This window comes from Hipposideros armiger, unplaced genomic scaffold (genome assembly GCF_001890085.2).
Source record: "Hipposideros armiger isolate ML-2016 unplaced genomic scaffold, ASM189008v1 scaffold_121, whole genome shotgun sequence".
In the NCBI taxonomy this organism is placed as follows: Eukaryota; Metazoa; Chordata; class Mammalia; order Chiroptera; family Hipposideridae; genus Hipposideros; species Hipposideros armiger.
Genome location: NW_017731471.1, coordinates 758912 through 777417, shown reverse-complemented (window position 1 = coordinate 777417; position 18506 = coordinate 758912). Strand labels below are relative to the sequence as shown.

Genomic DNA, 18506 nt, shown 5'->3' with positions numbered 1-18506 from the left:
GTGTGTGTGTGTGTGTGTGTGTGTGTGTGTGATTTTTTTTTTAGATTCCACATATAAGAGAGATCATATGGTATTTGTCTTTCTCTGTCTGACTTATTTCAAAATTTAAGTTGAAAGTGTTCATTTATGGATTGGTGGATTAACAAATTATTATACTTGAAAAATTTTTAGTTTCTGGAAGAGGTCTCAATTAATTGCACGTTGAAATTGAACAGTGCTACAATAGGGCAGTTAAAATTGTAACATGTTAATTGATTTGCAGTTTGTTGGTTTTTTAGCTTTGTTTTAAAATTTTAAATATAATTATATAAATTTCAAAAATTGAAATTTTCTTACTTTTTCCTTCTGCCTAAAGGTTAAACATTAGCTTAAGGTTTCACATACATTCGGAACAGATTGTAAGCCTGTTGGAATATAGAATTTCTTGTAAATTTAGTTAGTAGGATGCAAAATGGGAATTTTTTTTTCAGAGTGTTGTTTTCCCCCCTATTTTATTTTTGTATTTTTGGTAGTGGTTGGGAAGGTAATATTTTCTGAGCATTTATTTTGCTAAATGCTCTGAATGCATGATTTGTCTAAGGAGCTTATAGTACTGGGACAAACAGACGTGTACAGATTTCAAGATGGCACCTTAACTATTGAGTACTAGGTAGGATGGCGAGATAATTAATAAAGCTATTTAACTTTTGCTAGAGGTAGGGAACTTTTCAGAAGACTTCAAACTCCCTTTTTTTTAGTGGATGCAAATCCCAAAGACTAAAAACTCAAAGTTTAATAAGAATTTTGATTAAAATGTTGATAAGAATTAATATAATAAAACTACTACTAAGTCATAGCTATGATTTTAGAAAGTATCCACATATTTATCATTTTTTAATATTCAGTTTACTGCATGATTAATAAAGCAAACTATATGATGAGTTGTCTGATCTAAGCAACTGTTAAAATTATATTTTAAACTTTTTTATTTGAAGTATTCTTTATGCATAAAAGTTCACAATTCATAAGTATACAGTTTGATGAATTTTCACAAAATGAACACAACTGTAACCAGCACCCAGATGAAAAAATAAAACTACTCACATCCCAGATCATCCCCCACCTCGTCACCTTTCCTGATCATTACCTTCCTGCCCAAAGGTAACTACTCTCTTGACTGCTAACACCATGGATCACTTTTACCTATTTTTTAACTTTGCATAAATTGAATCATACATTAAATATATTTAAATTTGAAAAAATAAAGTAGCACCTATCCCAAGACATCGACAAAGCCTGTCTATGTAACTACGGATTGATGTTATACACATAACTTTGCGTGTAGTTTGGTTTCTTAATATGTTATAAGCACGTTCTGTATCATTGTATGGCCTTTATAGTTACAGACGTGCATGAGAATTACAGATAAATAAGAAAATATAAGCAAGAAAAGGAAAAATAGTCATTGTTCTTAATGTTTATATAATGGATATGTCACTCATAATTCAATTATTCTATTGTTGAACATTGCAAAGAATGTTTTCTTAGATATAAAAATAGTTTGGCATATCTCCAAATTCCCAGAAGTAACATTTGAAAAAAATGTATGAAACTGTCTTTTGCTCTTGATGTTTTTTCCAAATTGTTTTCCAGAATGGTTTTGCTAAAAAAAGAGGGGAGAAAGATTTGTTGCCTGAAACACTTATATGCTCAGATATCCCTGACAAGTCCTAACCATCATTATGTAGTCTTACTTTTGTAAAATTCTTATTCAATAGGCAACGAAATTATTGCTCATTGGTTTTTTCCCTTTTTCTTTAATTTTCATTTATTTATTTTTATTGTGAAATAAACATTTTTTAAAATTAGTTTCAGCTGTACAACACAGTGCAATAGTTATATTTTTTACCCCTCAAAGTGACAACCCCCCTATAGGTCATTGTTTAAATCTACCTTGGACCATAATAATCAAGGTACTTGAAACATTTTCCCACAATTTTGTAATTATGCTTCATTTTATGCAAATGAGTTTGCCTTTATCATATATTAATGACTTTTTTAAAAAAGATTTTATTGGGGAATTGGGGAAGGGAAACAGCATTGGGGAATCAGGGAAGGGGAACAGACAAGTTGCTGTCCTTTTGTTCTTCAGTCTAGTTGTGGAGGACATCGCTTCACTGGACCAAGTTGGTATTATCATTATGCTCTTCCTGGGTGAGGCAGATCGGTCGCTAGTCACTGGACAGCTGCTCACGGCAGCTCTTGGCAGCTCACAGTAGTTTACAGGAGCCCACTTCAGCTCCACTGCAGCCTACGCCATCGCCAGCCACTCATGGCAGCCCAGATCCAGGACAAGCTGTTGTTCACCATCTTAGCTGTAGAGGGCACAGAGTCACTGGCGTTAATGTGGGATCCAAACCAGGGCCCTGCTGCTCAGAGCTGGCTTTCCAAGCCAACCTTTAACCAACACACCACTCGGCCAGCCTTATTAATGTACTTTAATTCTACTAGCTCTTAATAGCCTGGTTCTTGTATGTTATAAAATACCATCTCCTCTATTTTCTATTCATTTCTTCCAGAGTGACATTTAGTCATGATTACAAGTATGTAATTATTATTTATTTCATTGTTTGTATCCTCCACAACTAGACAAGAACAAAAAAACAGCAATTTGTCTGTTCCCCTTCCCCGATTCTGCAACCGCTGTTCCCCTCCCCCAATTCCCCAATAAAATCTTTTTTTAAAAAAATAAAAAATAAACTTGCAAAAACAAAAGTCTCAACAATTAATCGGAGTACCCTGTAACTAAAGATTATAGAAATGATCGATCTTTACATGTTCTTAGATATAAAGAACCTCAGTAAGAAAAATATAATCTCTGGAGAAGAGACATGGTTAAGCAACTAAGAACATGATGAATGGGTATCTTCCTTAACAAGAGACTATTGAAGAGAGGGTGCAAGATTGTAATGAAGCGATGAATAGACAAATTATACAGCCAATTATAATTTCGGGCTTTATGTGAACAGCTGTGTTTCCCTTTTTCTTTAATTACACCCACATGTGGTAACATATAATGTGCATGTGTGTATGAATAATTAATTTGGGAATTTTTACCTGCTGTTTGTATTCACCAAATTGCAGGGTGAATCTCTTCTAATAGAACACATTCTGTTTACTTTAAAATTCGATTTTGCTTATTTTCGCATTCAGTAATCCCCTGTGTTACCTATTTGCTTGAGTAAGTCTATTTTGTATTTACGTAGCTTTTATATTAAGCTAAATAAAAGTGAGGTCATGGCATGTGGGATTTCTTTTTTTATTAGAATAGGACAAAAATAGGTAGTTTAATAATTTGTACCTTAAAAGTTGAAATTCTGGAGAATTTTTGAGAAGTTGTTTCACATAAAAATTAGTTGCTATTAAAAAGTTGCTGTTGTCTGTAGATGGTGTATATATCAAGTGTTTTTTGTGGGGAGGATATTTGAAATATTCAGAATATCTTTTTAATATTTTTGAATGTGTATGAGGTTGGAACAAAAGTTGGAAGACTTCAGGAAGGTTATTTCAAAGTACAATTTCAGGAAAACTAATTTCATCTATAAGTTATAGTGGCACATTTATTTAAAATACCAATTTTCATTTGTACAAATGAAATAATTTTCCAACCTTATTTTTATTATGTCTTTATAGTAAATAATTGTCATGCTATATAGACAAGGTTACTTATTTACAGTATTTTGTAATTAAAAGTTGCAAGTTTATATATTCATACTAATTTTCTTTATGAAAGACTAAGAATATTAAAGTGGTATGTCTTTTGTGTTCGTGTGAATTTTCCTTAAACAATTCTTCTAAGATGGTGGGGTTACCTTGGGGATGGTGCTTTTGTGTGAAGCTGCTACATCTGACATGGATATTGGAAAGCGAAAGAGTAAGTCATATCATATGCCAAAATGTAACAATTCTGCCCTTAATACAGAAAAAGAATGTCCTCTTTATCACTTTCCCCTGGGTTATAAGTATGTTATTTTAGCTGTTTACTATTATAAAAGGAATATATGTTTATTGTAGAAAATATGGAGGAAAATAGGAGTATGACACGTTTGGAAGGAGAGTTACCCATTATTCCACCATTAAAAAAACATAATTTTAACATTGTAATATAGTTCTTTCCATTGATAAAACATATCTTAGCCTGCTGTTTGGGCTGGCCGAGTGGCTCAGCTGGTTAAGAGCTCACTCAATGCGAGCTCTGAGCAACAGCAGTTCGAGTCCCGCCCAAACTGAGCTGCCAACAGGTGGCAGGATGGCTCAGCTAAAAAAGAAAAAAAAATCTTGGTATAAAATTTTGAATCTTGTACTCTCCCTTTTTAACTGGAGTTAAATAATTCCCTAATAAGTGTTTTCCTCTACATAATTTTAAATTTATATTCTATATTGTAATTTACTTACCACTGTGATTATAAGCACTTAGTCTTTTTTTCATAATAATAAATACATTCAGTGACTATCATGATATATTAAGCTTTACCCTCATTTCATATTAATTTCTTAAGGTACATTCTTAGAAGTAGAATGACTGTGTGATCCTGCATATGAGTACTTTCAACTTTCTTGATGTTTTAAACTGATGATGCCAAATTCTTTCCCCAAATGTCATAATAATTTAGATTTTTACTAGTGATATTTATGAATGCTTGTTTCACTGTAACTTTATCAGCATTAGATAACCTCATTAAAAGTGTGTGTGTGTGTGTGTGTGTGTGTGTGTGTGTGTGTGGTCGTCTAATCAGATAAGGGGGAAATGTTATGTTATTTTCTACTTCTTTGGTTCCTAAATGTTTATTAGCTGTTTGTGCCTTTTCCTTCTGTAAGTTTCTTTTTGTCTTTTGCCATTTATCTGTTAGTCTTAGTCCTTTTCCTATTGGTTTACATGGACTTTTTATGTATTAGAATATTCAAACATCGGTATTTGTTGCAAAGAGATGCTAACAATGTAATTTCATACTAATGTGAAATCTGTCAGCTTTCCTTTTATGATTAAAATGTTAAATGTCATAAAAATTAACCTAGCTAAATATAGTCTGTTTACTTTTTCTTCTAGAAAAAAGATGATGACATTGGGTTTCAAACTGAGAGAGACTTCTTTTGCTGAATTAAAATGAATTTTTACATATTAGAAAAACAACTAATGTATAAATTTTTATTTTGTCAATATACTTACTTTAATTACCTGACTTTTAAAAAATTGTCTATTTCAGTGTTCATTATTAGGAAAAGGTCATCTGGGTACTACACTGCTGGCATGAATTTAAATTGTAAAACATTTTGGCAACATATTAAAATAATCACAATTTGATCTAAGATTCTAACCAAATGAAATAATCATAAACATAAACATAAACATTTATTTAACACTCTGTACCAGGAACTGCCCTAAGTACTTTAGATATGTGAAGAAAAGTAGAATACAAACATATACAAAGTGATACTGTATATGTACATGTATATGTGCATTTAATTAGAAAAAAATACTTTTCTACAATAAGGACGGATTAATACTCAGAAGAAAATACCGTATTTCCCCATGTATAAGATTCACCTTAATTTGGGGGCCTGAAATTTGAAAAAAAAATGTATTACATAAAGTTATTGAACTCAAGTTTTATTCATCATAAAAAAGCGAAATTCGAAAAAAGCAGGAAGTGCAAGTAAAAAAATCTACAACCTCTGTGTAAGACGCACCCATATTTTAGACCCCAAATTTGTCTAAAATGGGTGCGTCTTATACATGGGGAAATACGGTATGTTTAATGTTTATATTTTAGCCCGTAATGTGTGAAAATTAAAAAGTGGAAAAGAATTGTTCCCTAAATATAAAAAAATTGAAATTTGTTTTTAGTATTTACCAATAAGTATATTTCCCTAGAGCTTCCATTGCTCTAGTACACACGCTTTCCCACATCCTTGCCTTTATGCTTCTTAGCCAGTCTTAGTCCAGGGACTCAAAGAGTCTCAGGTTATGGGAATCATACTTGAGCATTGTAGGGTCAGTATCTACAGTTAAGGTCATTAACTGCTAAACCACAGTGTATGAGATTAATGGAGAGAGCTATGAATTTAGGGCTAGGAATCAGGTTTTTTTTCCTTCACATTCAAATGAGGAATCCCATGTTGAATTAGTTCCTCATATAAGGAGTGAAGTTACCTGTGTATGAATGAAGTACTTTCAAGTGAGGCTGTCACAATGATGTTATCAGATATCTTAAGTCAATATTTATCAGTAATACAATAAGGCCACTTTTAAGGGTATAAAAGAAGTTTAATGAGTGATTTTCTTGTCGGTAGTAAAGCTTTCTAACACTAAATTCTTGACTGTCATGGCTTTAAAGGAATTCATTATTTCATACAATTAAATTGCACAACTATGTAAATGAAGCTACTATATTCTATCGTAATGGAACAAATTAAAGGGGGAAGCCAGACTCCTGAAGATGTAAGAATGGGGATGAAAATTATTGGAAAGTTGAAATTTACCAGTAAGTTATAGCCCTAGTTTTTCTCAGAAGTGTAGACTAAAATTTGTGCCCTAGTCATTTATTATGCATAACATGCTCATTTTACTTTCCTTTTGTTTTTCTGCAGTAATGTGTGTGGCTGGTATTGGACTCGTTGTATTATTCTTCAGTTGGATGCTGTCTATTTTCAGATCTAAATATCATGGATATCCATATAGGTATGATTGTTTTTCATTTATATAGTGATTACCTGTATTTACAATGATTAGAGTTGATGTTGCTTTATAATGTTTCCGTTTTTTGCTTTACCTCTGGAGTATTCCAGTTTCTAAAGCAAAGAGATAGGCTTTAATTTAATTTAGGCATGTTGCATATTAAAATTAGTTTAAGATAATTATGATATAATGGACAATAGTATTTCATTTCTCAAGAACATCTTTCAACGTTATTCTGACGTCACCTAATTTAATCTAGAAATCTCTAAAACACATAATAGTTAGAACATTTTGTACTATATCTACTCACACAGTTCCTTGTCTGCATACTCTACCTCCTCTTGAGGAGGAAATTATTTTTTAAATGTTTTTTAAAGCTTCTCACCTCTGCTTTTCAAGGCTCTTTAGATGGCATAAACAGAACATTTGATTAAAATCCAGTTTGTGGAGACCATAAGAAAGAGTGTTTAAGGTGTCTAATTGGCTTAAAATGTTCATAGAGATCTCTAAGGCTCAGAGAGGAAATTACTTTCCTGCTTATAAGCTCTTGATTTTACTCTGTTAATAGCCAAGAGAAATGTATCTACATAATAGGGGATGTTGTGAGTTGGTTTTATAATCTGAGCACCAGCTACTATAATTCCTATTCTTTTAATACAACATTGTCCTGTTGTATAAAGAATAATGAACACTACAGGTAAACTATATTAAGTGATATTTTTGAAACACAAATTCATTCTACATATTATTTTTAACACAAATTTTAGTAGATAATTTTGAGCTCCCTGATTAACTCATTATATTGTGACATTCCTAGATGCCTTTTGATCAATGAACAGCATAAATTAAGCTTCTTTTGCATTTTTTTCTTGCAAATTTATTTAATTTAAGACCAAAACCTTCTAGAACTTTAATTATTGACTTATAATCTTCCAACTTTATACTTTTATTCTTCTGTGTAGGTATATTTTAAAATATTGTCTCTGTAGAATACTAACTGGGATACAAGGGTAATTTTGCTGGGACTTCTGTTTCTTGATCACCATGGTTAATTCAATTTTTAATTGGTGTCTGTCTTCAGGAGATATTTTAACTTGAAGTTATGTCTATTTCCTTTTCTCCTAAGCCTACCTCAGTCACTTGGAGTTTCTCATTTTTTGTTATTGATACTCAAAGTTTATTGTAAATGCACCCAAACATTCTTTGGTCCATTAAAATCAAGATATTTATTGGAAGTAAAGCCTCCTTTTCTTTCAGAGACTGATTGGTATATCTTTTTGTTTCAGCTTTCTGATGAGCTAAAAAGGATCCCAGAGATACGTAGACACTGGAGTAATAGAAATTGAAAAATGAAAATGGTGTGTGTGTGTGTGTGTGTGTGTGTGTGTGTGTGTGTGTGTGCGCGTGCGCGCACACACGCGCGCGTGTGTGTGAAAAGAAGAACGCAATTTGTGTATTTTGTATTACCTCTTTTTTTCAAGTGATTTAAATAGTTAATCATTTAACCAAAGAAGATGTGTAGTGCCTTAACAGCAATTTCCTGTCAAAATCATGAAGTATTTGGATACAATTCTCCTCTTTACCTTCCCTTCGTAGTGAACTATATGGAACATTTAATTTAGTAGTATTAAATATATTATAAAAATTTAAAAACTACTACTTTATTTTAATTAGGACAAGATTCAAAACTGCTTTAGTTCATTATCTTTTCCAAAGGTGGGGGTCAGAAAGTCCTGACCAGGAGTTCCTGTATGTACCTGTTAACACATAACTGCATCAGGAATCCATTCTTAACTTTTCCTTTTTGGCATGGATGTGTATTCTTTGCACATCTTTTCTTTTGGGCAGAGAAATCATAATATGTGATCTTATGAAAATGGAACACCATTTTTCAGAGTATATGTCTACCTTTTAGAAAAGAAGACTAGCCAATCCACCTCCTCCATCTTTCCTACTGAAATAAAGTGTTAGCTATACTTCTTGGTGGCTGAAGACACTAAAAAGTATCTCTAAATACGTGATTTCTGCACGAGCATGGTGGTAACTGCCTTGTATTTGGAAATATTTTAGGTTCATTCTGTCTCCCTACTTTTATTTAAGTCAGGCCACTCTATAATGAAAATGTATCTTAGTGCTAAAATCATTGTAACTTAAAAATGGTCTAAAATGTTTCTGAAAATTAGAGATTGTAACTTATTTCATTTGTACCTCAGAGAAAAAAAATAGGCTCATCTGGTTAAGTTGATTTCTGTATTACAGTTACAAATAACCCTTGTGTTTAGGAAAATGACTTCCTAAGATTGGGAAAAGAAAATCATGAAATCCTGAGCTGTTGCCTGTGAATAGAAAGTAAATGTTTCTTGAAAGCTGTTCTGTTTTTGCTGTTATTTTTAAATGCCTTCATTCTCTCACTTCAAGTGGAGAATCAAAGTAAACATTTGAATAGGCTTTGAGTCTTGTCTTTCTTTCTGTCAGTGGAAATAACCATATATGCTAACCAAATTTCTGTGAAGAATGAAAGTTGATGGTTAACATTAGATCTACCTGTAACCGCCCCTATAGTTATGAAGAGTATCCTGAAATGCCACTATTATAGAAATGTGAGAATTGTGATTGTGAAAATAAATTAAATCTTAGAATTATTGAATTCAAATAATACTGGGACTGGCCAGCTACTATTTGCTATCTAATAACTCTTCCATGTGATCTAGAAGTCTTATATAATAGAGGCTTGCAGAAAGAGATGGATATAATTGTCTAAGAAGAAATGTTTTATAAAAGTGGATTTTTTTGGTTTGTTTTTTGTTAGTAGATGGGCAGGTAAGGGGATGGGTGACGTTTTACTCATTTAGTGAAGCCACTTTTTGTTAATTACTCCCCTGTAAATTGTGTGATTATGGATTCCTAATCTGCTGTTCTTGTACTTGTCTCAGGCCAAATAAATTCATGCTGTGATTCTTATTAGACTTGTATGAAGATGCCCTGATTTGTATACTGACAAAAGGAATACTACTGCCATGTAATCTGTATAGCTCCAGATAATTTGCCATGAGCATTGAAAGAATTACAGTTTTTTTGCATTTGTTTTGTCTCCCTTAAGAGCACATTATTCTGTAAGAAGAAAAGTTGCATTCTGGCTAAACTCTGTAAAAATCATATTTACTACACTTAGAATAAATAATGTTACCTTTGTGGAAAATCTGAAATTAGCTTTCATCGGAAGTGCCTTAAGTAGATTCTTAATTTACTTTTCTAGTAATGGTTTAAATATTTTTTGTTATGCATTTTTAAAATACTATTCAAAATGATACATTGTAGTGGTAAAGATAACCAAATGTCTGGCTCTTTGCTTTTTGACCATATCAATAAACTTTTACAATCTAAATTCTGAGTTTTTGATTAACAACTAAAAAGGGGTGAATTTAAAACACTAGACTAGAATTGTAATATTTGGATATTCCATTTTGAAATTATAGTTAAATTTCCTATTGTCCTAATGACAGTGAATTTGATAGGGCAGTTTCCTTAAGTATTTCTAGATCGAGATATATTCTTCCAGCATTATACATCATCTTTCATTGATGCTGTCACCCATTAGGTTAGACAAAACAGCCAAGACTGGGGCTAGCCAAGTGGCTCAATTGGTTAAGAGTTCGCTCAAGAGTGCGAGCTCTGAGCAACAGTGGTTTGAATCCTGGCCTGAGCTGAGCTGCTGCTGAGCTGCCAACAGGTGGCAGGATGGCTCAGCTAAAAAAAAAAAACCAAAACAGTCAAGATAAGTAGATGAATGGCTGTTTTCAATGATTGATCTAGCATTTGTCCCAGTCAGTAAACACTGTGACTAGGTAATTCCCTTTTCGTACTAGATACTTGATTTGAAACAGTTACCCAGACAGATAATCAAGTTATATGAGATTGAACAACAGTACATTTGCAAACACTGGACAGGAAGTAAAGAGTCTGGCTTTTAAATAGCTTTTAATCCTTATTCTGTTTCTGTCTAGGTATGTGACCATAGGTAAGTCACTTGAACTCTCTGGACCTATTTCTTTATTCTAATGTGAGTGCTATGGACTAAATAATCTCAGTGTTCCTTCCAGCCACTACTGTCCTATGATGCAAAATATTAAAGATGTATTTAAATTTTGAATAGATGTCACTTGTGATATTCAGGTTTGGTGTTAAGTGAAATGTAGGATAAGTTTTGTAGTCAGATTTCTGAGGAAGCTGTGAGCTGCCTGTGGAGGCCCTTATAGCTGCAGATTATTTTAAAATATGCATTGAAATCTTTTAGAAAGGATACCCTCAGAAACAATATGTTAGTATCAGATCTTGATTTAAATGGGCTCTGCCCAAATCAACAACTGTAATAGTAAGCTAACAGAAAGTTAAGCCAAGGGGACCTTAATATCATTTAATCAGCTCCTTCATTCTGACTGCTAAAGAAAACCTGCTCTAGAGAGGTGAAGCAATTTACTGAAAGTTATTCCAAGAACATGCCCTACTGGTTTCCCATTTTACTCCAAATTCCCTATGGATTAAGTTTCACTTGGAGATACAAATTACTCCCTGGAGATGTAGAAACCACAGTTAATCTACCGTTATTGCTTCCTGGCATCTAGATTGCTGGGAGAAGGGTCCTAATGAGAGAGGCATGAACCCAGAGGGGTTGTCACAGGCTTCAGAAGAAATGAAGAGTTTCTGGAAGACTCCCTTTAATCTGCAGAAATGGAATTTAGGTGGGGAGACAGAAAGGTTTTTATTCATAAGGGAGGCAGGAACAATAGCCTTGAGATTACTCTTAAGAATTTTGTGTCTGTACATTCCTTTCACTCTGTTCTCAACTTTTCCTGGGTGTAATTAGGGGAAAAAATACAAATGCCAGTCAGTCATAAGAGAAATGCAAATAAAAACCACAAAGAGATACCACCTCATACCCATTAGGATGGCTATCAAAAACAAAAACAAAACAGGAAATAAGTGTAGGAAAGGATATAGAGAAATTGGAACCCTTGTGTACTGTTGCATGGTGGGAATGTAAAATGGTATAGCTGCTATGGAAAGTAGTATGGCAATTTCTCAAAAAATTAAAAATAGAATTACTGTATGATCCAGCAATTCCACTTCTGGGTACATAGCTAAAAGAATTAGAAGCAGAATGTTAAAGAGATATTAGTACACCTACATTCATAGCAACATGATTCACAATAGCCAAAAAGTGAAAGCAACCAAGTGTTCATTGAAGGGTGAAATAGAAAAAAGGTGGTATATGCATACAATAGGATATTATTCAGCCTTAAAAAGAAAGGAAATAATGACATACTATAACATGGATGAACCTTGTTAGGACATTTATGCTAAGTGAAATAAGCTGGTCACAAAAAGACATACACTGCATGATTCTACTTATATGAGGTATCTACAGTAGTCAAATTCATGCAGACAGAAAACAGAATGGTGGTGGTTAGGGGCTGGTGGAAGGAGTAATAGAGAGTAATTGTTTAATGGATATAGAGTTTCAGGCTTGCAAGATATAAAGAATTCTGAAAGTTGGTTGAACAACAGTGTGAACTTAGCACTACTGAACTGTACATTTAAAATTGTAAAGATGCTAAATTTTATGTATATTTGTTGCCTGACAGCCATTTCTATAACATGCCCCCCTGCATTTAGCCTCTAATCCCATTAGTTATGAGAAAAAAGCCTGGGTGTGACCGGAGGCAGCAATCTCTCTGAGGGAGTGCCCCGGAATGACCAGGCGATAAGGCTCCAGGCTCCCTCTGGGGAGTGTCTCAAGGTGGACTGGGACCTATTGAAATGCTAACAGTTAATCTCCCCTGGGAGGACACAGTAACTTGTGGCGGATATGCGAAGGCGTAGCATAAGCTGGAACATAATGGGATATGTTAATGAAAAAGGCTTTGAGGCACAGACCTCAAACAGATGCTAATTTGATTGACAGCAGTTCTACTTCTTTGAAAATTCTCAATTAAAAGCCATGCGCTGAGCCGTTTGGGGCTCAGTTTTCTCTGATTGAGTCCCTTGGTCTAGCTCTTAATCTTACTTCTGTCTCTGTCTCTTTATTCACTCTGCGCCGCCCCTCAAGAGAAACCCATTTGCCCTTGCCACGCTGGACGTGACATATATTTTAACCACAATTCAAAATTAAATGCCAATACCTCAGCCCCAATCCCACATTGGCATATCCTCACTAACACCAGTTTGTATTTGATCATTGTCCTGAAAATCTGAGTACAGTTGAATAGAGGATGACTCTTGGTGGAAATGTTGAATCAAGATCTTTGGGCTCTTTTGGGTGACAATTTAAGGACATTCAGATAAACCCTGCCTTCAGAATCAGTGATGATTAGTCAGTGATGATTAGTATATTCCAATGAGTGCTATATAAATAATGACTTTCAGCTGGGGAAAAAGTTCATTAAGATGTGTTGGCTCCACCCAATATCCAGACTTAGAAATTATCCATTTGGTCCGAGCCTTCCAGTTTATAATGCCTGGTTGTGATTGTGGCCAGCAGTTGCAGCTAGAGAACACAGAGTACAAAGTTTTGCGTTTTTTATAATGATCTTCAAATAAAATAAATGATATGTTTTCTCCCCCTTCAAACACAGCTCAAACATTAAAATATCTGGGAAGCTTTCCTGACCTTCCAGCGTGGGTTCTATAGTTTTTCTCCTTAGGTGCATGCTGATCTCTGTTATTCTATCTTGTAATTGCCCAGGTCCTCCCCTAAATTCTAAGTTCCTTGGGAGGAGGATTATTATCTTACTTAATTTTGTATGCTCATTTTCTAAATGCCTGCATAGTATACAGGCTCAGTAAATCTTCACTGATTGAATAAAGAAAAAAAGGTCTTTACTGTCAAGTCACTTGCTGTCTTGTAGTGGAACCAAACATGTAAACAAATACAATTATTTCTGCTAGTAGGAAAATATATGTTATATCGTGGATACAGAGTAGGGTTTGATCACTTTGTTGGGATTGGGATGGGAGGAAAAGAGAGACTTCTGTGATGGGAATTGAAATTTTAAAGGCTAGATTTTTAAAGTATTGAAATGCCAAAATACTCTTATCAGTATAGCATTTCAGTTTTTTTTTAATCTGAAGTCATAGTCATATACATCCTGAGTCATATCCAAAGAGGTACATGGTACTTAAAAATTTCTAAATGAACACAAATGTACTACTTTAAAAACATTTTTACCACTTGTATCTCCTTTTTTTGTTAGTTTTAAAATTCTTCCAAGGTACCTTGTTTAGACTACCAATTCCCTAGTTATTATATTAGTAACTCTGAACATCTTATCTTATTTTTTAAAGATTTTATTGGTGAATTGGGGAGGGGAACAGACAAGTTGCTGTCCTTTTGTTCTTCAGTCTAGTTGTGGAGGATGTCGCTTCACTGGCCTATGTTGGTATTGTGATCATTGCACTCTTCCCGGTTGAGGCAGTCGCTCGCCAGCCATTGGATGGCCGCTCATGGCAGTTCTTGGCAGCCCACTGCAGCAGAGGTTGCAGGCTATGCCCTCACTGGCTACTCTCAGCAGCTAAGCTCCAGGTCGAGCTGTTGTTCACCCTCTTAGCTGTAGAAGGTGCAGCGTCACTGGCCCTCATGTGGGATCCGAACCAGGGCCCTGCTGCTCAGAGCTGGTGTCCCAAGGCAACTCTTAACCAATGTGACACTCGGCCAGCCCTGAACATCTTTTCTTATATTGATTAGTCATTTGTATTTTCCTTAGAAGTAATTCAGGTCTCCATCTAATTCCAAAGGTCTCTCAAGGAATCATCTTAGAATTGATGTGGAGGGGTGGCTGGTTAGCTCAGTTGGTTAGAGCGCAGTGCTCACAACACCAAGGTTGCCATTCGAACCCTGCATGGGCTGCTGAGCTGCGCCCTCCACAACTAGATTGAAGACAACTACTTGACTTAGAGTTGATGGGTCCTGGGAAAACACACTGCTCCCCAATTTAAAAAAAAATAAGAATTGAGGTGGAGAAACCTTAGAGAAACAGAAAGAAAAGATAGAAAATTTTGAGGAGAAAAGGAAAAAAGAAGGAGGCAGGTTCCCAGATCCAATTCCAGGACCCCTGAAAACTTAACTACTTCTCTTCCTCCATAGTTAGATTTTCTCCTCTTTCCTTTTTTGTCCCTTTGAAGGTAAAATTCATTCTCACAAGTCTGACCCCTCCTCACCTTTTTAATGAAGATATTCGAAAAGACTCAAGCCAGAATTACAAAGAATTCTTAATCCTGGCTCCTGGCCATTTTTCAGGTGTAAAAACATCTGATAACAATATGTAAATAACTATGACAATTTTATCTCAGATTTTTATAAAATACCAATGTTTTATAAATATACAAAATAAATACTAAAATACTAGTATTACCATTTTTCTATAGAATTATACAAGTATGTATTCGGTTCAAGTCCCAGCAGCTTATCAGAAGAAAGGAAGATGGAATTCCCTGGTAGTGACTAGCTCACTACTTCTGTCAAATGTTAATTCAGATTAAGATAGTAATAGGAATAAATGTAATAAAAGATGTGCAAGAAATATACTGAAAACTATGAAACATTGTTAAGAGATATTAAAGAATACAGAAATTAAGGATAAATCCTGTTCATAGATTTTAAAATTCAGTATTGTAAAACTCAATTAGGTTAATTCCAATAAAAATTCCAGCAGGTGTGTGTGGAGGGGAGCTTGAAATGCTGATTTTAAAATTTATATGGAAATGTGAAGGACCAAAAAGAGCCGCCAAGACAGAAAATGGCAAAGCAAACAGCTTAGAGGATCTATTCATTGATAGAAACACTGAAAAAATGAGCAAAACATGGCAGAATCAACTTTGTTGGAACTCTGGAAAATAGTCAAAAGTTTAAAGCAACCATGTGAATGCTGAATCAAGAAAAAGGAAACTTAAACATGGTAGGCGAGCTTTGTGGTATGTTAGCCTTGCCCCATACGCCCAGACACTTGAAGACAGTAGTCTTTGTTCCCCGTGTGGGTAGCTGGTCCCACAGAGAGCAGACCAGTACTTGTTTCTCCAAAATTGTATTTGCTTGACCTCTCTGTGGGTTCCCTGAAGGAATGACACAAGGGGCTTGCCTTAGTTTCTAAATTAGAAATCTCTCAGGGCCGGCCGAGTGGCTCAGTTGGTTAAGAGCTCACTCAAGAGTTTGAGCTCTGAGCAACAGCAGTTCGAGTCCAGCCCGAGCTGAGCAGCCGCTGAGCTGCCAACAGGTAGCAGGATGGCTCAGCTAAAAAAAAATAAAAATAAAATAAATAAATTAGAAATCTCTCAGGCACAAAAGCAGCTATGCATGGGATTTTCTCGAAAATACTGAAAGGCAATTGAACAAGCCATTGCTCCCTGGGGCAAAACATTGCAGTTGTGACAAACAATAGATATGTCCAAACTCTACTAGAAAAAGATGAGGAGAGACTTAACTTTGGGGGCAAAAGGCTTTATACTCAGTCTGACAATTAAGTTTGTGAACTCGTGCTAGAGATAGTGCTACATACCTCATTGCTGAATATCACTGTGGTCATTTTTGAAGTACTCCCCTTGGGAAGCTATGCACCAATGCCAGCACCTAGTCCACCCTTCAAAGCAATTTTGTACTCTTTCTGGAATGGCCATCAGAGCTGTCGTCGTATTACCCTTGATGTCCTGGATGTCATCAAAATGTCTTCCTTTCAATATTTCCTTTACCGTTGAGTAAAGAAAGAAGTCATTGAGGGCCAGAATCAGGTGAGTTGGGAGGGTGTTCCAATACAGTTTTTTGTTTACTGGCTAAAAACTCTCTCACAGAGAGTGCCACCTGAGCTATGTATTGCCATGATGCCAAAGCCATGAATTGTTGGCGAAAAGTTCAGGTCGTTGTCATCTAACTTTTTCACACAGCCTTTTTTTTTTAAAGATTTTGTTGGGGAATTGGGAATCAGGGAAGGGGAACAGAAAAGTTGCTGTCTGTCCTTTTGTTCAGTCTAGTTGTGGAGGACATCGCTTCACTGGCCCATGTTGGTATTATCATTGCGCTCTTCCCAGGTGAGGCAGTCGCTCACCAGCCATTGGATGGCCACTCACAGCGGCTTCCGGCAGCTCATGAAAACTCACGCCCACTGCCAGCCAGCCCCACTGCAGCCTACACCATCGCTGGTGACTCATGGCAGCCCAGCTCCAGGTTGAGCTGTTGTTCACCATCTTAGCTGTAGAGGGTGCATTGTCACTGGCCCTCATATGTGGGATCCGAACTGGGGTCCTGCTGCTCAGAGCTGGCGTCCCAAGCCAACTCCTAACCCACGAGCCACTTGGCTGGCCCCCTCTTGTCTTTTTTATAATAACAATTCTAACAGGCGTGAGGTACTATTTCATTGTGGTTTTGATTTGAATTTCTCTTATGATTAGTGGTGTTGAACATCTTTTCATATATTTGTTGGCCATTTGTATATCTTCTTTGGAGAATTGTCTATTCAACTCCTTTGCCCATTTTTTAAATCAATTTTTTTATTTTTATTTTTATTTATTTATTTTTTTAATTTTTTCCAGCTCCAGGCTGAGCTGCCGTTCAGCATCTCAGCTGTGGAGGGCAGCGTCACCGGCCCTCACATGTGGGACCCGAACCGGGGCCCCCTGGCATCCCAAGCGAGCTCTCAACCACCGCGCCACTCGGCCGGCCCCCAAATCAATTTTGTTTTTGTTGTTGTTTACTTGTAGAAGTTCCTTATATATTTTGGATATTAACCCCTTACCAGATATATGATTTGCAAATATTTTCTCCCATTCCATAGGTTGCCCTTTCACTCTGTTAATAGTTTCCTTTGATGTGCAGAATTTTTTAAGTTTGATATAGTCCCATTTTGTATATTTTTCTTTTGTTGCCTGTGCTTTTGGTGTCACATCCAAGAAGCCATTGCCAAATTCAATGTCCTGAAGTTTTCCCCCTGTTTTCTTCTAGGAATTCTATAGGTTTAGGTCTTTATTATTATGTATGGTGTAAGTTAAGGTTATTATTTGAGGTTATTATTATACATGGTGTAAGTTAAGGGTCCAACTTCACTCTTTTGTAAGTGGATATCCAATTTTCTCAACACCATTTGATGAAGAGACTGCCCTTTTTCCATTGTGTAGTCTTGGTACCCTTTTTGAAAATCATTTGGCCATGTTAACCAAAGGTTGTCATCACTAATTCAATGTGGTGAAAGAGAAAAGTTTACTCAGTGAAAATAGCTCAATTGTGAAACAGTTTGATTGTAGAACAGCGTGGATATGAGACAGCTCAGGTGTGACACAGTACAGCCTAAGTGGTTTGGGCAAGGTGGCTCAGGTGAGGCAGCTTGTGCGAAGTGGCTTGGATGAAACCACTTTAGTGTTTCAGCACCGGTGTTGCAGTTCCAGTGTCACAGCTTTAGCCAATGTTGTAGCTCAGCTAGGGAAACATAGTCCTCTATGGAAACTGAAAGTATGCGCAGAGATAGAGATGAAGCTGGCTTATATGGAGAAGAGTTCCCTCCCCTGATCTTTGACTGGTTTATTCTTATGCAAATAAGGACTCCAAATCCTCACAGTTTGATTGGTCCAAAAAGCACTGTCCTGATTGCTCAGATTGGAGCCACTCTGAGTGGTTGGTAAAGAGGCACATGATAATATAGCTGTGCAGCTCTGGTTGGCTGGGGCAAGTCTTCAGCTCAATGGTTGATTTATGAGTCTAGGAGCTCCTTTATAAGAATTGGTTCAGATGTCAGGAACACAGTGCAGGAGGTAG

At 35.7% G+C, this 18506-nt stretch overlaps 1 protein-coding gene across 1 annotated transcript in view; it reads left to right on the top strand.

Moving 5' to 3' along the window:
* MAGT1 (magnesium transporter 1) overlaps positions 1 to 10100 on the top strand; it is a 61060-nt gene extending 50960 nt beyond the window's left edge. The window contains exons 8-10 of the mRNA XM_019648142.1: positions 3839 to 3913; positions 6628 to 6718; positions 8002 to 10100. Coding sequence (XP_019503687.1) covers positions 3839 to 3913; positions 6628 to 6718; positions 8002 to 8017 — 182 coding nt within the window. The 3' untranslated portion in view covers positions 8018 to 10100. The remainder of the gene's footprint in view (positions 1 to 3838; positions 3914 to 6627; positions 6719 to 8001) is intronic.
* The last annotated feature ends 8406 nt before the right edge of the window (positions 10101 to 18506 follow it).